Here is a 24,834-nt window from a genome sequence, read left to right as displayed (position 1 = left end):
AGCCAATCCCCTGGCGGCGACGTGCGTCCTTTCCCTCTCAGCCAATCAAAGTGGAAGGCGCGCCCTGGAGCGCGCACAAGGTATCCAATCAGCGTGCGGTCTCCTCGCCGCAGCGCCCCCCCCGCCCCACCGCGTTCGAAAGTGGGCCGCCAATCGTCGGGGAGGAGGAGGGAGCCGCGCTTGTTTATCGCTGAAAGGTCGCTGAGCAAAGCCGCTCCCGGAGGGCTCTCGGCAATCTCCCGGCAATGCGGGTAGGCATCGGATGAGTCCCGAGGACAGCGGGTGAGGCGAGAGTCCAGCAGCAATGCAGCGCTTGGCCGTACCTCAGCGCCGCGAGGCCACCCGTACCGCGCCGCCCCTTCCTCGCAGAGTGGCAGCGCTTCCGGCCAATCAGGGGCGGTGGCGCCGTCAACATCCCGGAACGCGAGGGGCAGTAGCCAATGGCAGCGCGGAGGCGGGGCTTCGGCTTGAGGAGAGGCAGAGCGGTGGCGGGTTGAGGGGCGGTCGGCCGTGAGGGGACGGAGCTGGAGGGATCACGGCGGGTGAGGGCTGGGGGGGGATCGGGGCCTGAGGGGCTGTGGCAAGGGGAGGGAATGGGGCAGCGCTGAAGGCAGAGGGGTAATTAGTGGGTGGCGAGAGGGGGTGCGGGACCCTGAGGGGACAGAGAGAGGGGCCGCTGTGAGGGGGAAGCGGGCGGGGGTCCTGGGGAGGGCCTGGCAGCAGGCGCTCTGCGTGGGGAGCAGGGCGGGGCCTGGGGCCGTGCCGGCACCCGGAGCCGTGCCGATGAGTTAAATACCTCCCGGCTGACTTAATCCCCGCTCCTCCGTGCGGGGGTTTGGCAGAACGAGGGCTTGTGCTGCGCTATGGAAACAGCAGGTGACAGATGAGCTGCTCTCGGCCCTGTTGGAGCTCCGTGTATGTTTCATTGCGGGCAGACTTCTAACGAGGTTATGAAACACCACAGCTAAGGCCCACCTGTCTGCTGAGGTAACTGGGGCACCGTGGGCACAGCCCGGGCTGTCTGAAGGCCCCCCCACCTCAACTGCATGATGACCTTCGTGTCCTCGCACTGCTGGCCCTGGCAGAAAGAAGAAATGAGCTTTTTCGCCCTCACTTCCATTTCTCCAAGGAAGCTCTGTGGGACTTGTGGATCTGTGATAACTTCCTTCCAGGTCTTGCATTTTAAGCTGTACTCTGAGGAGTTTGAGTAGCAAGCTGCCAACAGAGCATTTTACTACAGGCTGCTTCACTTTAGCAGTAGGACAGAGATTAATTGGACAGCTGTCTAGCGGTTTCCTTCTGGTAGAAATGAGTTTTTACACTTTATCAGTGTGAGATGTGCTGGTGTACTTACAAGTAATGGAAGCTTAAATCCCTGAAAGTCAGCAGCATGTCCTTGTAAGCCCTGTAAAGAATGGCTGTGCTTTGAAGGTATTTGGCTGCTGCAAGGCAACGAGGATTTATTCTCTGTATGACCACAGGCTGCTGGGATGACATTTCTTAATGCCTCCTTTTGTTCTACCAAACAATCATAAGGTTTTCCTGCAGTGTAGAGCATGGGATGGATTCACCAGGGCAGAGCAGATGCTGAAGTAAGCACTGTAGAAGAACTGATTAATGTATGTATGTATTTCAAGTGCTTTTGTTCTTGATGAACAAATCGAAACTGGGAGCATACTTAATGTTGCCATTCTTGTAAACTGCTGCTTTGAGTGCTACAAGACCAATGCACAAGTATTTTTTATATATGTGTTTATAATGTGGGAATTTGGTTTGTGCTTAATTGGTGTAAAAAAAAAAAAAAATCTCAAGCAGTTGTAATGCTTTTTGAATTAATGTTATGCAGTAATAATAAAACAAGCTAATGTGTGTGGGGGGAAAATTAAAAATGAGCCTGATATTGAGTACACAACCATCTATGCTCAAATTGGGCAGCTGCAGTCTAGCTCAGTAGTTCTGATTCTGTTTTCTGGGGTGGGCACAGAGCCTCTGGATTCTAATGGACTGAGAATAGGCCCCTACTTTTTAATTGTGCTCTACAGAAGTCTCAAAAACTGTGGAGCCCCAGCTTTGAAACAAACCAACAAAACCCACACCTGTGCTCTACCTGCAGTTTTGGGTTCAGACCCCCTTATAGGCCATTCTTATGTGGTGGGAATCTCCTCTAGACTTGTGAGAATCACAGCAAGTACAGTACTGACTAAACAGCAACTGTTAGCAAGCATAGCTGGGGGCAAGGGAGAGAAGTTCTTGGAATGCTGCATGTCCTGGGGTGGTTTGACTGAAAGAACTGCCTCTTCAATCAAATTCTGTTTCACCAAACTACAGAGTCATGTTATTATTATTATAATTTTTAACAGGAGAGTGATACTTAATTCATGTTTGCAGGGTATAATCATATTTGGATCTAAGATATGGAAAGTCATGACTCGGTGAATGCTGTGCAAGAGATCTCTTCGTCTTCTGCAGACTCTGATGTCAAAAATACCCACAGCTCTGTTTGCAACTTGAATTGTGACAGGTAACGATACAGATAATGATGGAGGAATTCCTAACATTTTTAGTCTTTTTGCTTTGTGTAGATACTATGCTTGCTAGCATTGTTACCATGGTGGCACTGCAATATATTTCAGGTTTTTTTACAATTGCAGATAAAATGCTTGATGAGAAAAGCCTCATTAAAAGAAGACTTAAATCATCCTTAAAAACTTACTGACTTCTGTTGACTCACGTCTCCTTGAGTGGAGGAGTGGGGAAACAGTCTTGGCCAAGTTAGAAGGGATTATTCTTTGTAAAGACCGTGTAGAACATTAAGTCATTTGTGGAATACAGTGGCTTAGAAAAAGGGAATTGTTTTTCCATTCTGTGCCCAAGGTATTTCCACCGAATAAGGAGGGCAAATACAGAGTAGCTGCCCACCTGCCAGATCAGGGGAGATTCTTCTCGACTTGCTGTAAGAACTGCAGGTCGCGTACTGGTGCAGCTTCTCAAAACAAGGCTGTGGAGCTGAACTTTGTAACTCATCATTTCACTGCACGTTGGCATTTTCTTGAAGAACATCTTCATTCTTCTGAACACAGCGCATTTATCTTTCAGCTGGATTAGGATCGCGGTGTAAATTAAGCATGTAATTCTTTGACGGCTCTGTAGCATCATCGTGGCTGCTATGCTGGACAGCTGGCACAGTAAATAATTGAAGTTTTTCCTCGTGTTTCACAAGGAGCCCCTCAGCCAATCCCAGTGGAGTTTCTGGTTACTCAGGGAATACCAGGTCCTCCTTAGTTGCTGCCTCTGTTGAGCTGCTCTCCTCCTACATGCGGGATATCCAGCACAGCGGGAAGGCTGACTCTGAAACTGTGAAGAACTGTGAGGTACTTGTTAAGGCTTATTGACAAAGAAATAAATGTATCAATGCATCTGCTCTCCATTTTGGAAGGTGGATCCAACGGTGGTATCGTGCAGCAGTAAGGGATTACATAAATGTTTATTCTTTAATGGGGCAGATCCACTTATTATGCTGTGAACTGATCACACAGATGGATTTTGTTGTGATTTTTCTTATGTACGAGTGTTTTACAGTAACAGTACTCTGTTTTTTTCAGTGCTAGGATAAGGATTCCAAGTTTTTTTTTTTAATTAAAACTTTAAACCTTTAAAACTGCAGCACTTCATGCTCAAGTCTGAAGTGATCCTGGAAATGAGTTGATATTTTTTCTTCTATGAATGACACTGTTTCCGTTCTATCATTTATTCATTCAGTTTGTAAACAGGTGTAGATTATTAGTTTTTCAGATTAGGAACAACACAAAGGTAGTAATTTATGTACAACCAGCTCATTTGCTCAAGCCCTTTTAAAATGTTTTTCCCTCTTTGTGTTATGTTTGATCATTATTTTTAGCCTCTGTAGGGAACATCAAGTTTCCACACCATGGACTTGTTCTTGCAGAATTTTTGAGCTTTCTGGCTGTGGTCCAATAAAATGTCTTCTGACAGATGCTTAATTTGGTGCTCTTTAACAGATCCAAGGAAAGAATGTAGATGTCTGTGTTCTGTGTTCTAGACTTCAGCATTACACAAATTGGGCTGTACTTTCCTTCTTCTTCTTCTGTCTTCTGCTTCTTTCTGTGGTGTTATTACTGTCTCCTCTGACTGAGGCAATGGGGGACTGCATGTATTGTGGGGTGCACAGCCCAGTGCATAGCGGCACAGCCAAGTTTATATGATGTCCAGCACAGAATTGTAATATTGCAAAACTGTTGTGCACCTAGAATGAAAGGTGAGAGGAGCAACGTGATCGTGCTTTAATTGTTCTACTTTGTGATTAAATAGGCAAGGTGGCTACAGCTGTTGAGACTGGTAGAGAAACAATGCCAGGAACAAATAGCTGCCCAGCAAGAACAGTTCCACCATCAAATCCAAGTAAGTAATGATTTATTCATGTGGATAGGTGAGGCTGAACGTTTCTTTTTCTTTCTTTCCCTACATTATGGCCTCTGGCACTTCCCAGCCTTCCCATGAGTGTGCTGGGCCTGTAATTCGGGCTGGTAGTAGAAGTGGATGTCTGGATTGCCAGTTTACAGGATGAATATTTGAGGTAGTTGTGGCTAATTAAAAATGTAACTGGTAGGAACCATTTCAGCAGTGAAATTTCTTGGCTTATTTATCTGTCTTCACAAGCATACGATTCTGGATACCCTCATGATAACTGGACTTTTTGGGCACAAGATGTTTTTAGTAACTGTATCGTTTGGAATCTTGAGGCAATACAATTTTCTTCTGGTAAGAAAACATAGTTTCCTCATCTAAACAATATAAAGCATAGGAAAAAGCCCTTGCTGTGATAGCTGAGCACCTCTTTCACCTTTTAGTTCAACATTCTCCTTTCTGGGAATGAAAATTGACACACATGATGGTTCATGTTTTTTGCAGAAGTATAATTATCAATGAAGCCAGAAGAAATGTGTATGTATGCATAAGAGACAGTATTCTGTAAATACCAAATGCTTAATGTCTTCATCATTTTGGTTGCTGTTTTTCCCTCCCCTTACGCCCTCTGCACTAGTAGTAACCAACAGTTCCTGCAGTGAGTTAACAAGAGGTACTGTCCTTTTATCCTATCTCCTGTTTCTCCCCTTCTGCCTTTTTTTCTTTTCCCTCTCCCACTCTGTTGGTTTTGTCCCACCAGTGTTTCCTTAGCCTGTATTTCTTCCCTCTGAATGTAGTGGTTTGATTCACCCGTTGCTTATGGTAGTCTTGACTAATCTGTTGTGTTGGCTGTGCTGTTTTTTGTCTTTATTAATAGGAAAGGATACCTCTGGAAGAGTTTTGGTTTTGGTATCAGCAGGGACTTAGCAGCTGTGTGAATTACCACACTAAATACAAAGAGCAATGAGCGTAACTTAATTGCAGTTGTGTGATAAACTAGAGGGAGCTATTCCTAACGAACCACTATGCAGGTGACCTAATAAAAAAAAGGAAATTCAACACATTCTAATAAGAATAATAGACAAAATTAATAATCCTTAATGACAAACATTAAGTGGCAGCAGAGAATCATCTTTTTTTTCCCCCAACAACTCTGTTTCTTCCTTTTTTTTCTCCCCCTCAACCTTTTTCAACAGAGTTAAATCACAGAATTAAGTCTCAAATGGCTGCTGCACTTGTGAGTGAAGTTGCCAAAAACCTCCGTTATGGCAGAAACATCACCCTCATTTTCTTTTTTTCATTGAAAGACTGACCTGAAATTGAATTAATTGTAATGCAACTCTGTGAAACATGCCAAGCTTCATGCAGACAAGCATTACCTGTAGTTTCTCTGAAACGAAGCCTTTTTTATTATTTTGACAACTTCCAGGCCAAAGGACTCCCCCATGGGCACTGGCACGAAGGCTTTTTGTAGCCCTTGACAGAAATGTAGCTGTTTCAGTATAACACTGCACAGCTGTAAAACAAGCAACACTCCCCCCCATCTAAGACACTGAAAGAACTGTGGGCATTGCACACTGAATCACCTGCTAGATCTCTTCAGGTGATCTCCTCATAGGTTTGCTCCACTCTCAGATGCCAAACCAATCAGTTGTTTTGAAGCCAAGTTTTATGTAAATAATCTTACAGAGGTACATTATTCCTATTAGTGTAACAGAGTAATGGTTTATACTTCCATTAAAGCATCCTTGCAATCTTTAAAATTGTAAATCCAAATTATAAGTTCTTCTAGAATTAAATTTAACGTAAGACTTCATCCACTTCTCATGATATACCCAGATAACTTGGATTTCTTTAGGTGGCTGTGGATAACTGGTGTCCTAAAGGCATGCAGCCAATACCTGCATGCACTGTTTTTTGCACTGAGAAATGACTGCTCGAAACTGTAATTCTCTGCTTGGAACTGGGAGTTGTTACCATTCACCTTTACTGTTATGCACAGTATGCATTCTATCTACTACATGCATGAGGTGTCTGCGCATTGCAAAACAGGAATTATTTGAAATAAATGTTCCAGTTCTCTCACTAGTAACATGAATTGAAATTGCATCAAAATGTAAATGTGACTTAGAGCATGATCTCATGGGAATTTCCCCTTTTGTTTTTCTTTAGCTGATTCAGAATGAAATAAGGCAGTTAGTGAAATTGCAGACCAGCAGTTGGGGCATTGGCAAGAGCAGGAGTTTGCCTGGGAAGTCCACAGATGCCTTCTCGTCACTAGAAAGTCAAATGGGGATGCATTCTGAAGTCTCTGAAGGAAATGGATGCGTTGCCAATCAGCTCAGATCTGATGAAATCGAACTGCATCCCAGTGCCTCTGATCCGTATCAGGAATGTCTTGCAAACGATGCTTCCATGAACAGTGGGTACGGCACGCTGTCAGCCTCTGAGCTGAATGCTGGCACATCTAATGATGTTATCAAGTGCACAGACTGCATGGAGAGCACTGCACAAGGACAGGGTGATGCAGCAGGATTGCAGAGTAATGCAGCTGTAGGCAGCATTCAGCGTACCAGAGAACTTCTATCCAAACAAACTGGGGACTGCTCGTCAGGAAGGAATCGTGCTGGGGGTTTTCCTGCTGAATTGGAACATACGGTGAATGAAGATCAGTGCAGGAAAAAAAACGGGTAAGGAGTAAACTTTCCTAATCTGCTGATTTATTATACAGTACCCATTGTTGGTAACTAAGAGACACTTAAGAATTGAATGGAGCATCTTGATGGTAAGAAGAATTAGTAGAAAAATCTGCACAAAAATCCCCCAAGCCCTCTGCTTAGTAGACAAATGCATTTCTTTAGCTTGACGTTTCTGGGTGATGCATATTTGCATGTGTTGTGGTTATCTGTTGTTGTGCTTGAGGAAAATTACAAAACTCTGCTTCTTACTGTAAATACAAGCTGAGCTGCAGCCTGCACAGTGTTCTATCTGTGCACTGGAATTTTAGGTGCTGATTACTGACCTTACATGGCATTTTGCTGTTGTATCCAGACTTCTCTGCTAGTTTACATGCATGCATTGCAGTAGTACTTTGTATCAGACAACACCCAAAGGTGTGATTTTTCCTACTGTGTGTCTTTTCCTGTTTGGTTGATTTATTTTTGGTTCATTTGTTCTGCTCTGTCCAGTAGGTGAATAGATTGTAGCTGAACCAAAGTAGTGGTCAGTAACACTGTCCAAATACTCTCTGGTTATGCAGAATTTAACAGTGTGCCTTACTATCTCTGTTGGGCTGAAGTATAAAGACAGTGGCTTCATGTAAACATGGGCAATACCAGAGCTCACACAGGCAGCACGTTGTGTGTGAATCCTTGATGGTATTTGGTGGAGGTAAAACTTCCTGGCTGTTGGAAGAATGGGGGCTGGTGAAGATGAACTTGGTTTGGTAGTATGTCGTAAAACTGATGCTGCTTTTAGAGGGTTGGGTTTGGGGGTGTGTTATCTCAACGTACAACATAGGTGACAGTGCCATTGAGGTGCATATTTTCTCTTCCTTTCTATGGAAACTGATTTCTGGGGGGATTATCCCTTCATTACAGAGGGAAATATGTATTTATGGTATGTTTGTGTGTTGCTTGCCGTCCAGTAAATCTTTAACATCGTGGGCACAAAAGTTGAAACAAAACCACCCAAAAAGACTGAACACAGAAGAAGTACAAGTGAATTCTATGCGAGGAGACGAGCAGGCAAAGAAATCACTGCTTGAGAATGTAAGTCTTTGTTTTAATTTAATGTTAGTTTTAAATCTTACTCTCGTTCACTCAGATTTATATTTTTTTTGAGTTGTATGTTCTGATTCAGTACATGCTTTCATACTTAGATTTAAGCATTTGAGGAGCAGTGTTCCCATTCACATCTGAAGTTCTTGTGAGCAGAATTTACTTACTGGGTCATCCTATACCAACGTTGTCATTTTGACTTACTGTATTCCTTGCCTTGTTTTTGTCTCAGCTTGTCTTGGTGGCAGACATTGTTTCCTTACACAGATAGCAGTCACATTCTCAACTGAATCTTCAGATGGTGGTAACTCATGGTGCCCCTCAAATGAGAGGACTTCCAGCTTGTTGTATCCCTTTGCCTCTTCTCTATTTTTTCTTCATGTTCACAAACCTGATTATTTTTGGGATAGAGGTTTAACCACGTAAAACGTGTCTGACCTTAAAAGATAGGATACAGCATAATAGTCCAAACATTCATCATACATGTCACTGTGAAGTTCTGGGATTGCTTCGAGGGCATTAATCATCACAAACCTTTCTCCTTACTCTATTTTTTAAGGAAATAGTTCCCAAAACTGTGAATGACTCCACCTACAAGAGAATAGGAGAACTAGAAAATATGAATCATTTACTCAAGGCAGGGTCTCTTTTCGTTCCTGTGGTCACTTTGAAGGTGATCCAGGAAGGGTGAGAGTAGCTGTTTAGATTTGCTCTTTCGAGTCTGCTTCCACTGTCAGTGGAAACATGCTGTTCCTCTAAGGGGATATTTCAAACCACGAGTCTAATTACTGCTGTGGATTGTCTCCTTTCTTCTCTTAGCTTCAGGAGGATGCCTGAGGAAATTAGTGCCAGAAACTCAGATCTTGAATAAACCTCTATCTCTCTTTTCCTTTGAAGGGAAAGCAATTGAATTCTTACATTTTCCTTTCTCCCTCCTTAGGCAAAGGAGAATACCTAAATAAAAACATTGAAAGGGACAAAATAGCCTTGAGGTGAAAATCTACTTCATGGAAAATGAAAAGCTTTAGGCTTTTTTTTTTAATCTACTTAATTTTATTAGCTCAGTGGTTACAGTCCTACTTTAGTTCTCTGAGCTGTTCGAATTTGCCAAGCTGTGTGTCTTCTAAGCTGCTGTGATGGAACAAAAAGCCTGGGGTAGGGTAGAAAAGAGCAATGCGAGATGAGCGTTTCAAAGGAGGTAGGGGTAGTCAGTTGCTCTTGTATCAGCACATAATGGCAACGATGTTTCTTCCTTGGACTACTGAGAAGGAGGATTGTAGCAAATTTTTTTCCACCTATTGCTCCCAACTTTGTCAGAATTGCTTCTGTGTCTGGGGAGATTGCTTAGAAAGTTTGGAGTGCAGAGAAGCAGAATATGCACTGTCTTAAGGGGGATGTAGTTATCTTGTCTGTCTATGATGATAGGCAATATTTACTTCCTGCTCTGTGCTAGGTGGAGTCGTAACAGCTGACTGTAAGCAATTCCAGTCTTAGGATGAGGAAAGAGTAACACTGTATTGATGAGCCCTTCCTCAGCGTGCCTCTTAAGGAGCAGGGAGGTTTAGATGTGTTCTTGTGTAACACTTCAACTCAGAAATGCTCCCAAGTGCTCCGCCATGGGAATTGGAAGATGTCAGCATTATTCAATTACATGGCTCAGCTTGGTTCTCCTTGTGGTGGCAATTGTCCTACATACAAATTGTATAGATTAGGGCCATGATGCATAATTAAATGTAGTCTCACTTTTAAAATGATCTAACGATATTTCCATTCTTTTTTTATGGTTATACCCTTTCTTCTTTTTTCCTTGCTGTGCAGTTTTTGTTATTAACTTCTTTTTCCTGTTTAATTTTAGACAGACTCTACCAATGCTGCTTTGCCACCTTATGCTTTTTACCTCAATCAGCCATCTGAAAGCCCGAATTCTGCAGTGTCTGAAGCCTCAGGTACAGTCAATATCTTGTACTTGAAATTCCTTTTCTCTTGAATTCTTTGTTTTTTGAACTCTCACTGGAGTGCACCTCCAATAATTACAGGGAGCCAAGGAATGTCTGAGCACTGAGAAGCTGATAACTTTTAGTGTGGCATCACTCTGCTGCTCTCAGTGTTGCTGCTGGCAGATTTGGGACATTTCTTCAAATTCCTCAGTGTTCCAAGGCTGAGTTTTGAATTTAATATGGTTTTGTAACATAACTCCTGTTAAAGTTGTGGTGGGAGACAAAATGACCTTTTAAGATATTAATATCATTTCTTTAGCAATCGCAGGAATGCATGATAATAGAAGCAGAATTTCTGTAAGCCAAGGGTGTGATTCCATAGCTGTGTGAATAAGCACATCTCTCAGTCCTGGTAGTTTGTCTCTTTGCATACTGTGGAGTGTGGCTGAGCACCAAACAGAAGAGTTGGTAACATCAAATTTCTGCCTAGAATTATTCCTTGGGCAATGTCAGGTTTAAGTGCTATGCAGGAACTGTTAGAAATATGGCAGTTTGTGGTAAATGAGGATAAAACTTGAATACCTAAGAGTATATTCATGTATTTCCACAAATTTATACCTTGGGTTAGTGATGCTGTGTGATATAACACTGATTATGTATATTGCTTCTGCTTTGGTTTGAAAGTTTTTTAACTTCTGCTAATGAATACTTCATAAAATCATTAAGCAATGGATGCAAATAATGAGTACATCGTTCTTGTTAGCTGGCAGGGTAACATCCTACTAAAGTTTTTTGGGATTCCTGATCTGTGAGTTTGAAATTTGTGATTTTTTTTTTTTTTTTTTTTTTCCCCAATGATTCTTTTCATCAGGACTTTCATACTGGAAACTAGATGTGAAGGAGATGTATCACTCTTTACCAGAGAACTTCAGAAGCGAGTTAGCTGGTGTTTTCTCCACTAAAGTATCACCAGACCAGGTGAACTTTGCATGTTTTAGGAGTTGTCTTACATTTGTTTGTCATCTTTGCTCTCTTCTATAGTGGAATCAGCCCTCCAGAAGTGAAGTGTTCTGTGAAGCCCCCTTTGTTTTCCCACTGTCTCTTATTCTGTTCCTTCATTATTCGTTTTCCCCAGCTTCCTTCACTTAGAGTTTACTGACCTTCTTTCATCGAAAAGAAGTGGTGTAAGGGTCAAAGAGACTGCCTAGTATATTAAAGGCATATTTGCCTCATTAAAAACACTTACTCAAATTAGGTGCTGTGGATAGAGCCTGTCTCCATTCTGAGCTGTTTCGTTAGCCCCAACGCCCCAAAGGTTACTTACCTCACTTGGGATAGAGGATTGTGTTCAGAAAGACTGATGTATAAATTTTGCCTGTTTAAGTTGTCTTCTGCTGATGAAATGAAGCCATCATCACTGAAGGATATTTACCATAAAAGACAAAGGGAAAACAACCAGCTGCCAGAGATGAATTTTATGCCGCCTTCTCAGACAAGTCACCCACCAGAGGTAAAGTTATTATCTATGTTTCACATCTCAGTTTGAAGATAAGATAGGTTATGGCTGCTTTCCCATTAATTGGCACCTGCTGCCACCTCCAGTGTTATGCTGGAACAGCAGTTTTTGCAGCTGTGTGATGAACAAGATTGGGAAGTGATCCAGCTGAAAAGAACCTCTAAGAACACTGTGGATGAACAAGCTCCTTTGCAGCACAACCTTGAAGATGGTGCAAGGGCACACGTGGAACTGCAGCTGCAGAAGCAGGGTTTTCTTCCTGCTACCTACAGGACAAGTTTCTTCTACCCATAAAACTGAATAGGCATAGCCTGTAGAACTGTTCTTTAGAAATCTATTTCTATCCCACTTCCAGGATACAGTCTGCAGTCTTTGCTTGCATGTGTGGCTGTCTTGTCTATGTAATCCATGAAGCAATTTTAGTAACAGTATAAAGCTGTTGTTTCGGCCTGCAAACAGACATCCTAATTCTTCTATATTTAGAACTGAAGTCTTGGAAGTTTTCTGGACAGCTACAGATGCTAGATGTGTCTTTTATTGCTATTGGGAACTCAGAAACAAGTTGCAAACTTTTGAGTGTGTGTGCCGTATTCTAAGCTGCTACACATCTCCTCTGCAGTTGCTTGTCAATATCAAATAATTGTAGTAATATTCAGTGTAATTCCTGCAGTATATTACATGGATGAGTAATGCCTTCAGAGTAACTCCATTTGCAAGAACAGAAGTTAAAACGTGTGGGGTTTGTTTTTTTTTTTTAGCATTATAACTTATTTCCTAGATCTTGACTTTGGACCCAACCCTGCATATGAAACCAGGTCAACAGAATCCAGGACATTGTTTTTTCAATATTCCTGAAGAGAGTGCTCCTTTTTCTCCAGACTCTATGGCAGATCCTGGATTTTCAAGTCATTGTGACACTGACTCATTTTCACAGACAAGCAGTTTGTCTCAGTTCGATGATTCTCCAAAACATCCTGCCAGCAGCAGAGCTGTGCATGTGGACTTCTGGAAAAATCATCCAATCCAAAATGAAGACAAGGCCAGCTCTCCCTTTCCTGTGGCATATGCTGATGCTAACAGTGATGTTTTAGTAAACACTGAGGAGGAAGAAACGCTGACTCTGACTCCATCCTCTGTTACTCATTGTGGTGACAGGAGTTTTCCAGACCCCGGTCCTTCAGTGACATCTGCTGAAGATCCTGTGATAATGTCAAAGTAAGTTCTTGTTTTGTTTGGTTTTGCTTTTTAAAAAGTAGAGTTCAAAGCTTAGAAAATAGCTGTGCATTGCCACCCCTTCTCCCATCCCTTTTCCTTTCTCCCTGAATTACAGGCAGTTAGCTTTGAGACAGAACAGTCATTTACCACTTCTTGTAAATGCCTTTCAGACCTTGGTGTTTCATCTAAGGCACTTGAGCTCCATAGATGTCACAGCCTTAACTGAAAAGCAGAACGATTTTCTGTTTTAACGTTTTTATTATGTCTGTTGATATATAAAAGTAAAAATACATGCTTGCTCCTCAGGCTGCATGAGGGAGTTAATTTAGGTAGAGATTTCAAATTCCTATGGTATGGTATTTATGGTATTTGTGGACTTGCATATTTAATTTTATGCACGTTCTTCTAGAGAGTAGAAAGGGAGAGAAGGGAGTCTCAAGCTTTGTATTATGCATGTGAATACTTCTGTGCAAGCCTCAGCTGCCTGTGCCACTGCTTTAGATGACTAAGGTTTCTTTGCTTTAATTTGACAGTGGCAAAGCTCTGTAAGATGTATTTATATGCTGAGTTTGTCTGAATGAATACAGCTGGCAGTGCATGGCTGTGTTGATAGCTGGAAATTTGTTTTTGTTCTTACTTTTGAATATAGGATTAGGCAGAACTTGAGGGAAAAACATGCTCGACACATAGCTGATCTACGAGCTTACTATGATGCTGAGATCCACAGCTTAAAACAGCAGCTAGAGGCAAGCCACAAAACTGCTGCTTCTGAAGACCTGAAGGAAATCAATCAAAATCTTGCAGACAGGTACTGTTTCTTCTGCCTCTGCTTCGGGATGTTATTTCTACCTTAAAAGCTATGTATGCTTGTTTACAATGTCTTTAAGCATTTGTTGTCCCTCAGTTCTGAATGTTTCGTGCATCTGTGATACTGATATTTTACTATTAAGCATACATTCTGTGTTACTTAATGCATCTGTTTAAGATTAGTTTAAAATTACTGTTAGGGCAGCAAGTGTGATGTTTTGACCAGAGGCTTTGTTGGACCTGGCTTTTGCTGAAGGCAGGACAAGTTTTGCTTAGCAAAAGCTGGCAGGCTGAGGTAGTCCTAAGCCATTTGTAATGGAAGAATCAGTGTTGTGAAATGGTGTTTGCCTGTCATGCTGGTGAACATCAACCTCTTCATCTTTCTTACAGGGAAAGTCTGAAATTCACTGGTAGCTTTATAAAGGCAGTTTGGCAGGCAGTGCTCCTTGAGCTGATATTGCTAGTGGAGGCTGCATGCCTCACCTGTATGTTCTGTTTGTTGTAGCTTGAGTGATTACTGCAGAAGTTCAATGTGATTTTAAATCATTATTCCCAGCCAAAATATGTGTTAGACATTTGGACAGTTAAAGTACTTCACAGAATTTATGGCCTTCAGAATAATTGAAAAAGCATGTGGGTAGCCAGCACTCCTTTGTACTCGTCTTCTAGCACTAGTGGCTCCCATCTATTAAAAGTGACTTCTGAGCAGTCATTTACCGAGTTACAAGAAGCCTGTGATATGATTTCAGTCACTAATTATCACACAGCATCATCAATTAGCTCAAGTGGAAGTGGTGCCTCTCAGCTGCTTTTGGCTACGGAGCTCAGAGCTATCTGGAGTCTCTGCACGTGTGCCCAATGGCTGCTTGCCTGGCGCAGCACCGCAGCCCTGCTCTGCAGAGGTGCTGGGTGCTCGTGGCAGTGGCTGGATTCGGTGGTAGGAGCTTACAGGCTGGGCACTACAAGTAGTGGGGATGCTTGAGGAAAGGAAGGCAGCTCTAAAATGTGGCTTTATTGTTTGAAAACTTTGGGATTACAGAAATCTATCTTCCAAATAGGTGTGACCAGTTAGATGCAGCTCTGAATGAAGCGAGCGCTCGCATAAAAGCCCTTGAGAATAAGAATAGTATGCTAGAAAAGCAAGTGGTAAGTATGTGCTCCTGGTGACATGTATGAATTCAAGTTGCTTTTCTAACTAAGGGGGTAAGGAAATGCACCTGTTCGTTGTTAGGCTGCTCTATATTCCTATATTTTGTTTTCAGCCTTTCTCCATAGCACATCAGCCAGTGTGCTGCATGGATGGCTCTCCTAGCTGTGTTTCTTCATACTCCTCACTTGAATCGAGTCATGTTTGCCTACGTGCAGTCCTTTTCAGAAGCCAAAGGAAGTTTAATAGTAAAATACTGTCTGATAATCTCTCCAAAACAGAATTAATAATAAAAAGTCTGATTATTTCCTTTCTGGTTACTCATTAAAGCTTAAAAGCCAACGCCTTCTGCACTAGGGCAAAAATATTATCTGTGTAAGTATAGCTCTCAAGTCCTCCTAGCTAGGTTGTGGCCACTTAGTTTATGACTGAATAGTTAAATTTGTTGGTCAGAGAGCAGGATGTTGTGCCCTGTTCTGATGGAAGTTAGAGTAGTAACCTATTCCACTTTTTAGACATTTTTCTATGTTGGGAAGCATAGTCTTCATTTCAGTTCTTTCTACATAACAAAATGAGCAATATCTTGCATAGTTCACCAGCAGGTAGACCCTTTTGTTCTATTTAGATGACTTCAGATTCAGAAATCATACTCTGCTAGGCAAGCATTTTAATTAATCTGGCTTTTCTTCTTCAGGCAGATTGGAGAGAACGCTTTTATGGAGTTAGTAATACCTCCAAAGTGCTGCAAGAACGTATTGAAGAGATGCGCACCAGCAATAAAGAGAAGGATAATACCATCAGTAGGCTGAAGTCAAGGCTTAAAGATCTAGAGGAAGCATTTGAAAAAGCTTACAAATTATCTGATAATAAAAATACGAGGTTAAAAGAAGAAAATAAAATGTTTCAAAATGTAAGTTTTAAAAAACAACCTGTGTTTGCAATTAGATTGCGTCCTATGACTGCAGCACAGCCGGGGGTGTTCTGTAAAGCTACTCAGAATGTAAGCCTGGCAAGTCTGAATGCACATCTGAGAGAGCAGAAATACCTGGGTGACTGCTTCCTAGGCAGCCATCAGGTGATGGTAGAGCATCAGAACAGAACATCAGGTTTGGTTGTCACTTTTAAACAGTTGAAGCAGCAGTCATGGACTTGATGTGATAACGTTTGCTGTAGTCTTTCTTGGGTATTGTATTACTTTATCTGCTGTTAGTTTATCTTAATTTTAGAGGTACTATTGGAAATCTCTTTTAGAATAAGTTATTTTTTATCTTTCTAATAACTGAATTCATAGGGCAGCACCACTTGCTCAAGCTGTTAATTTAATGTATAATCGTAGTCTGAATTACAATAATTGTTTCTCTGATTCTTTGGTAATGACTTTATGGAATGTTTAAACTGGTTTGTTTTGGGAAACGTGGTTATTAAGTGGAAAAGATATTTGATCTGCAAACTTTTCTTTTTACCACTTCTTTTTATCAATTAAAACTTCAAAATACGAAGTCAGCTTCAAAGCCAGTGATTAACTCTGCTGGTTTGTTCAGCTTCATTGCTTACCAGCTCCTTTAATGATAATTCATTTGACAATTATAAATATTTTAGTAGTTCCTGCTCTTTATTCTGAATAGAAGATACCAGAATGTAACAAATGATATTAAGATACTCTGTCTACCCTGCAATGTTTATGCATGCATTAGACAAGGAATTCAGATGGTTTTACAGCACCCAACAAAAATGTTGGTTCTGTTTAATCTCCTTATGGTTTGTTGTTGTTGCAGCTTTTAGGAGAATATGATTCCCTTGGAAAAGAACACGAAAGGGTAAAGGTGAGTCTGCACTGGCTACTTAAAAATTAAAAAAAAAACAAGCAAGTGGGTAAAGGTCTGTCATAATATGCCATAGAATGATCTGAATTAAGTATTTAGGAAAAGGTCAAACAGAATGTTCTACATTTGATTTTGCTGAAAGCTTCTGACTGCATCTTCAGAGGCCCTGCAAAGGGAAGAAGAGGGAGTTTCAAGTGTGTGATTCTGTGATTCTGTGTAATGTTCCAGTCACAGGCAGGCAAAACGCTGTGAAGTTAAAGGCATTTAGTGGGACTTTATTTCAAATAGAAAGGCATGTTTAGTGCATTACTTTTAAGATTGAAGTTACTTTTTTTTCTTCTGTATACATTCGAATAGTTTCCAGACTTGTTCCTTTTTCACTTGTGTACTTTGTAGGATACATTAAATGCAACTGAAAACAGACTGCTTGATGCAAACACCCAGATTGCTGATTTGAAAAGGTAAGTGTGAATGTGTTGCTGCAGCTTTAAAAACATGCAATACAGGCTGTGGCCCAAACATTTACTCTTAGATTGTAAAGGCTGTAGATCTGCAATTTCAGTCGCATGGTGTGAAGCATTTCATGTTGCTTTCGGCTGCTTTGCACATACTGCATGAATCTTGTTATTTTTCTAGATTCCTAATCTCGCCCTCTTCCAGTGGGAGTTGCTTCCCCTCTGTTGTCACCCAGCTAGTCCAGCCAGTCTTCTGCTCAAGCTTTTGCTACTGCAGTTGTCATCTTCTTTCTAGCTAGGTTACTTAACTTAGTCAGCCTAGAGTTCAAATGCATATTTATGTATGTATTTGTGGATACATAGAGATTAGTTATTCTTGTTCTTCTGCTCCACTCAGGATATCTGAATAAAAAATGAGTGAGCTCCAGGTAATATGGCTTTTAAATCCTCTTCCTTTGCATCCTTGCTATTTCTGCATTAGGACAGTTTCAAAACTCGAAGCTCAGCTCAAGCAGGTGGAGCATGAGAACATGTTGAAACTTCGTCACGTTACCGAAAGTCGTCTAAGAACCTCTTGTGCCAAGTGAGTGAATTTGCCAATAGGATGAAAGTGGGGCACGTGCTCTGCAGTGTTCTTCGTGTTCTGTGGCCAGACGTGGTTCAGGATGTCCATCCATGGGCTAAACTGAATTGAACACATGTGACGAAATCCAGAGACCTCATGTGCCAATAAATGATTTGAAAAAGAACAAACGGATAATGTGTGATTTGGGAGACTGTCTCCAGTCTGTCTACATGCCTTTGCTGGGTCTCAGTTGCTCAGCTGATTAGAGCTCAGCAAAAATTGTTTAAAAAAAAAAAAGTCAAATTGTCCAAGGAGACAGAAGAGTTTTTCTTTGTACCTTTGTCTTTGATTTTGAAAGGCCAGTTATTAGTTTGTTTTTCTAAATATAATTTGTACAGGTATGCTGAGAGTAATATGGGAGTTCAGTTAAAAATGCATGATGTAGTTTGGATTGTGAATTTATGTTACAAAAATCAGAAGTTGATCTCTTCTGTTTTGAGGCTGCTAGACTTAAAAACCTGAATAGCTTTGTCCCTTTGGTTTTGGTACTTAGCTATGATCTCTTGGGCGTCTGTCCCAGTCAGCACTGATGCTGTGAAATATCAAATGATAAAGTAATGTGTTTCATAGATGCTATGTGTATATATTGAACAGCAGCATTTTAACTGTTGTAACTTCAGTATTAGTCACTGACAAGTACAGATTTTTGTTCAGAGCTGTTGTAGTATTTATGAATGAGATTCCCCTACAGTGAGGGAAAGAGGGGAGGGAAGCAAAAACAGAATGTGGAAGATTGTGTTTGTCAAGGAGGAGGGTATGAGAACCAGTTTGTATTTGGAGGTTGATTTGTTGCTTATTAATATTTTAGTGATCTTAAAACTGATTATTTTTTTTTTTTAGCTTCAGAAACGTTTTAAAAAGTAGTTATTTACAGATTTATTGCATGTTTATTTCTGTCTACCTGGAATAAATAATTAATATTCCTATTTCATTAAAAAATAAATATATATGTATAATTCAAATCCATTCAGAATTTGGAATTATATTGCTTCCACAGCAAGTTGGCTGCTCCTGATGTCAGCAGGCGAAAGTGGTTGATACCAGGAGCAGAGTATTCAATCTTCACTGGCCAGCCTCTGGAAGTCCAAGAGAGCCACAAAGATAACAGACTAGAAGAAGCCTATATTCCTTCCAGGTGAGCTGGTTTCTTCAGTCTCCACTGTGGTGTAAGGCTGAACACTTCTAAAACGTAATTTTATTCAGATTGACCAGACTCATGTCCAGATTCTGAAAACATTAAGTAAAGGTGTAAAAATAAACAAATAGATAATATACATACACACACACACAACATATCAATGTTGTAAATGCTATTCCTCAAAAGCTAAACAACATTCTTTCCAGTATGAAGGAACCCAGTGCTAAAGAAACAGCTTTCAGTATGTATTTAGTTTGAATGTCAGGTCACCAAACTTATACTTAGGATTCTTGGATTCACTGTAACACAATCCTCTGAGGTTCCTGGCTGAAATTAAGACCAACTCTAAAATTCTTGCTTTGGCAGCTATAAACTCAAAATTAATTTCTCTTTTTGGTGGTTTGTTTTTTGGTCTGTTCAGTTTGCACTTGGATAGCTGAAATAAAGGTGATAAACTTGATATCTCCCCCTGCTCATTCTTTAAGGTATCATTCTCCTCCTGAAAAAGACTCCTCACAAGAAGACTCTTCACCAAACACAGTTGAAAAGAAGGACAGCGAGATGTCAGAAGCACCAATTATAAAAGCCTTTAAAGAACTTGAAGAAATGAAAGCTTTTAAAGATTGGGGTACACAGACAGAAAAAGATGACACACCAACTAGTAATTTTTTTTTTTTTTAAAATCATTTTTATATTCCCAGACTTGTCTTTACTGGCTTTTCTCTGCACGTGCCTTGGTTTCTTTGTTCTAAGCATTAAGGCACTCGGGCTTCAGTGATGGAACAAGATACATACTTTTTAGCATACAGATTTCTGGAGTCTTCCTAAGAAAATTCCAAATGATGTAGCTAAGTGACTCGTTTAAAAAAAGAGGGGATGCAGTGGTTGCTGTTAGGCTGATGTTCTCTTTCTAAGAATATCTCAGTATTTATAAGCAGTCAATGGAGTCTTAACAAAGTTCAGGCTGGATGTAAATCCTTTGTTTTGTTTTGTTCTTGTAGTGCTGTGTCAGAATGTTATTATGAGTGCTGGTGTTTGTATTGTAGAACTGCACTGAACCGTTCTAATAATGCTTGTTTGGGAAGCCTTGTAACTAGAAACTGTTCTTTTTGTTAACACTTAGTTTTGATTGAGGCAGGTATGCCAGCCTTCTTCACCAAACGGTGCTGCTGTGCAGCTTTGCACTGTTTGTTCATTTAAACAACTATTTACCATCATTTGTCCCTTACGTTCTGCACAGCATCCTCAGTGATAAGCTAGTTAAACGATCTGCTTCGTGGAAATGATGAGCTGAAGTGAGTCTTCAGCAAAGCAGCACAAACTTGTTTGCACAGGGCAGCCTTAGGTGTGGTTGTTGTGAAAGCTGGGTGCAGGAGAATGTTTTTGGGATCTTGTATCAAAGAATAACCCTTTCATTCTGAATTAGAAACATCAAGTCGACGTCAAACCGTTGGGTTTGTAGAGACTTCTGTTGTTGCCAACCGATCCCCAGAGAAAGGCAGAGACCAACAGAGACCCAAACGCTACAGCTCCCCTTGTGGCCAGAGGTCTTCATCTCTTCCTCCCTCAAATAGGAAATCGAATACTCCAAGTGAGTGCTTTTCTGAAGTTTAGTTTGCATTGCACAAAAAGAAAATGCAATAAGGGTATGTAAATAATGGGAGTCTGCACTAAAAGAAAAACAGTGAGAGGTATGATGTCTGTCTTAATCTAATAGATAATACGGGGGGGGAAACTCTCCTGAAATCATAGAAAGCATGAAAATCTCACTTATGTGTCATAATGTACTTCTCATATAATTCAAATAAGCATGCAGACACTTCAGAAAGCATTCTGCAAATATGTAAGCATCGGATCACATAAGTGGGAGATACTGCAAAGGGAGAAATTTCAGGTACTTAAACACACTTTGTCTCTCACAGCAAGGCGAGAGATCATGTTGGCTCCAGTGTCTGTGACATACAGCCCCAAACGATCTCCAAAAGAAAACCTCTCTCCTGGCTTTAGCCATTTACTTAGCAGAAATGAAAACACAGTGACAAGGTATGGATTTTGCAAATACAGTTGTTCTGACAATTGCAATAGCAGCAGCATGTTTATGCAGGTTTAAGACTGTTCCTGCTGTTTCTTGGTCCCCTAAAAAGTCATGGGAAATGTGAAGCACCTGAAGATTTCTATGTATAAAGCGAAGTTTTACTTTTTAAAACACAGCAAGGAAGAATCTGGAATCATTTCTCTTTATTCAGAGCTTACTAGGGGGAGATGTATTTGTTGTTATACATCCTGATGTGACACTGATCAGTGACAAAAACGGTGGAACAGTTTTGTGGAGTGAGTCTGTATTCATATGAAGCTTATTAGGGAATGTAAATCAATGCTGAGAACAGTATCTACCTGTCGTGGCATTTGTAAGCACGTTAAAAGATGCACCAGCTTAATTTTCTGGTAACTGGAACAAGGTAACCATGGTTTCTATAGAGAACTTTGCTTGGCAAGGCTTGCAGAGTTTCAGGGAATGTATTTAATTGCAAGACTAAGGTGTGTGACTTGCACGAAGAAGAAATGTGTGGCACCACTTTGGTTCTTGAGGGCAGCTGTGTGGGCTTCTCAGTGGGGTTGGGAGGGGTGGCTTGGCCTCTTCCAGGAGAAAGTGACAAGAATGTACAAACAGGAGTACAGCAGGGGATGGTGCCAGTAGCACTGTTCAGAAGACCTGGAATTCCTGTGGGGTAGAAGTTCTGTAAGTAACTTATTTAGCCAAAAACAGGAAAAGATAGGGAATACTATGATAAACCTGATAAATTATTTCGGGCAATTAATTGTTGTGTGCTGCTTGTTCTGTAGGTTTGATATACTTCTAGATGACCTGGAAAGCAGTCCTGCATCTACTTTACAGCATAGTAATCCAAGAAAAAGGCTCCAGTTTCTTTCACTCGATGATACAGAAGGTAATCAATCCCTCAAAGGAGGGGAAAACTGTCCCTTGTAATTTTAAGTTTATAAAATGTACTTTTAGTCTCCCAGATGAAACAGTTTGTACTGTAATTTAGAAAGCTGGCACATTGTTCTGTGGAGTCCAATTTCTGAAAATCATCTGTATCTTGTCTTATTACTGTAAATTGAGAAATACTATTCATACATTTTATTTTCATTTGTGTGTGTGCACAGACACAATAGGGAAACAAAAATAATTGAATTGAGAAAGAAGGGCAATATATTCTCCTGTGTTTAACTCAGTTATACAGTGCATAGCTCACAGGGGCCTATATTAAGATGTGCATGCTCAAACTAATAAAATTCCTATCTGTAATGCAACGTTTAGCAATAGAAAGAGTAAATATAATAAAGCCAGTTGTTTGAGATTTTTTTCCACAGTGATTGAACCAAATCTTTCTCACTTCTGTCATTCTTGTCACAATGTTCTGCTTTTGCTTTTATTAATGTATTTATTGAGGCTAGTGTTTTCATGACAACTAGCCTACAAGGTGGTATTTAGAAACGTTGCACCAGTGGAAGTCATTCTTAATGAGCACACTGCACGAGGCTGTTATCCAAAAAGTGTGCTGTGTTAAAAAGATGGCTTGAAAGATGACCCATTGGAGTGGGGAATGCATTCTGCATTCTGCTGGGAGATGTGCTCATGGGAAGCTAACGAGGCTTTGCTGCTCACTGTCCTCGGTTCATATAGTGCTGCTTTGCTTGTTTCTTTTGCTGTCTTAAGTAACAACTGAAGAGGCAATTACAAAACAAATAAAAGCGGTGTTGTTTTTTGATAGGAAGGCAAAGCTCAGGTGTCAGACCCAGCTCTTGTGCTGAATCTGTCAGTACCAGAATGAAGAAAGCAGCAGCTTGGGACGAGAGGAGCGGGGCACAGAACTGTGAGCCAATGCTGTCACCTTGTGAGGGGGACTTCCCATACACACCAAGGACTCAGACTCTGGCTGAAACAGAGAGGCTTTTCGATGACCTGACTCAAGAAAAGCAACAGGCAAAGATAATGTTTATTTTAAAGTTACTGTATGAGAGGTGCATGGTGTGGCTGTACGCCGGCACAGCGCGTGGCTGAAGTTCACATCTGATTTCCAGTATTAACATAGGAATGTGGCATTACCATTCCTGTTCTACCTCTGAAACTAGACCCATTCCTGTCCCTAATGTTGTTAAAGGAGAATCCCTGTAACATGAGCACACTGTGGTTGGAAAGGTTGGAGTAAATTTAAACGGACAAACTAAGAAGTTTGAAATCATTCAACAGTAATTTCTGTTCTCTTCAAAATGATCTGTGAGAGTGGCTGCTCATACATATTAATTTGGTATTTGTGTGGCATAATATCATGGTAATAGAAGTTAGTGTTTAAGAACAACGTTGAGCATGTATCTGTTATCTTTGCCCCTCACCTCTTGCTCTGTAAGATCAGTTAGGAAGGTTTATTGGCACTTGAAACTGTCGCTTACAGCTGAAGTATTTTCTGTTACTAGATTGAGGCTGCTTTGAGTCGAATACCTTGTTCTGGCGGGAGAATGACCTTGCAAGCAAGATTAAATCAGGTGAAAAAGCTTCTACCAACTGCTCTCTTCAGCTGCTTCTCTGGAATCTGAGGTTATGTAGCTTAGGTGAAAGTTTAGGTTTTGAAATGGGTATAAATACAGTGACTGCAAGTATTCTACCACACCACTGAGTGTTGTTCCTTTGTGAACGTGGCTGAAGTTTGAGCCTACATGAAAAGTAGGCTCTGGACTTCATAGATTTCCTGTAATCTTTTAACACTGCCTCAGTGTAATCATAGAGAGTGTGCATCACTTTGTAAGGTGTGCAAGTTTAGATGATTTCTAGTGATTCAGGGGAAAAAAATATATATATATATATGTGTATGTATATATCTCATATGTTTGTTGATCTGAGTCTTGAAAAGAAAGCTGAAAAGAGGAAAAAAAAAAAAAAAAAAAAAAAGCCAACAGCCCACAAATGCACCCACAAAAATAATCAGAGAAGTCTGCAGGTCTGGCTCTTGGTTTTGGGTGCTAAGGCAATGCGTTGGGAAGGATACCAGCTGACTGCAGGAATGGTAGTGTTTTCTTTCTGAAATGAGTATCATTGGATTTTGTTGTCTGTTATTAAATCTTTTTTTTCCCCTTTTTTGTGAACTGTTTCTTTTTAGGAAGCCCTGGAAGATCGCTTGGAAAGGATCAACAGAGATCTGGGCTGGATACGCATGACCCTGAAAAGATTCCATGTTCTGCGTACCTCTGCAAACCTCTGACAATTCTCTCTTGAATTCCAATATGTTTTTTTTTGTTTGTTTGTTTTTTGCACTAATATATAATGATGCACTTGGTAAATGCAAATGTTTTGTATTTTTATAAACCCCCAATAGTAGTTTTACAACCACGTTACCCTTTACACTCAGCAATATTTTGTACTTCAAACAGCCACCTATATTTCAAACATATTTTTGTTACACTTGAGAAAGCAATGTTTATCCTGTATTGTAATATTTTTAGAAATATTGATTATTTTTAAATAGTGATAATTTATAATAAGAAACTAAAAGGCAGCTTGTTTTCTGAGAGTGATTGCGTTTTGCACTCGTTTTCGTCACCATTTTATAAATGTCTGTGGCACGTTGTAAATACTGGCTAATAGGAAGTCTTGACTTTTAATACAAAACATGACATGAGTTGGTGATGTTAGACAACTACTGTTATGCAGCAAATCCTTTCCATTTACATCTGGTGGGTGTTTGTCACAGTGACCAAACTACAAGCAGCAGCAGTGCTTTGATGCCATTAGGCCAGGATTCGTGCAGCTGACAGCAGCCAGCTTTCCCAGCAGCGAGCTCAGCTGCAGCTGGCACTGCAGGACAGCAGCTTGCTCACTCAAGTTGCTGCTTTAACATCAGGGTGGGTTTTGTGCCACGCCAGAGTTCGGAGCACACACTTCCAAGTGAAATCTGAGCTGTCATTGTG

General features: G+C 40.8%; 1 protein-coding gene across 12 annotated transcripts; it reads left to right on the top strand.

The window, feature by feature from the left end:
* The first annotated feature begins 131 nt into the window (after positions 1-131).
* MPHOSPH9 (M-phase phosphoprotein 9) lies at positions 132-24,207 on the top strand. 12 transcript variants are annotated; one of them, XM_042828627.1, is made up of 24 exons: positions 132-251; positions 2,389-2,521; positions 3,221-3,371; positions 4,330-4,419; positions 6,598-7,115; positions 8,072-8,195; positions 10,060-10,150; positions 11,013-11,119; positions 11,526-11,651; positions 12,436-12,872; positions 13,522-13,680; positions 14,738-14,825; positions 15,521-15,736; positions 16,602-16,649; positions 17,046-17,110; positions 17,586-17,687; positions 18,727-18,864; positions 19,353-19,528; positions 20,294-20,458; positions 20,790-20,910; positions 21,712-21,815; positions 22,644-22,855; positions 23,347-23,415; positions 24,027-24,207. In XM_042828627.1, exons 2-24 carry the CDS (start codon positions 2,415-2,417, stop codon positions 24,126-24,128), a joined length of 3,516 nt encoding a protein of 1,171 aa, XP_042684561.1. In that variant the 5' UTR covers positions 132-251; positions 2,389-2,414; the 3' UTR covers positions 24,129-24,207. The 12 variants fall into 12 exon arrangements, with proteins under 12 accessions (XP_042684561.1, XP_042684559.1, XP_042684558.1 ...); XM_042828625.1 differs by having other exon boundaries at positions 1,537-2,521; XM_042828624.1 differs by having other exon boundaries at positions 1,482-2,521.
* Positions 24,208-24,834: the final 627 nt, after the last annotated feature.

This window comes from Centrocercus urophasianus, unplaced genomic scaffold, assembly GCF_019232065.1.
Source record: "Centrocercus urophasianus isolate 14NV4802_14NV808 unplaced genomic scaffold, USGS_Curo_1.0 seq_30, whole genome shotgun sequence".
Classification (NCBI taxonomy): domain Eukaryota; kingdom Metazoa; phylum Chordata; class Aves; order Galliformes; family Phasianidae; genus Centrocercus; species Centrocercus urophasianus.
Note: the sequence above shows the minus strand (reverse complement) of the source record. Positions and strands in the feature narration are given on the sequence as shown.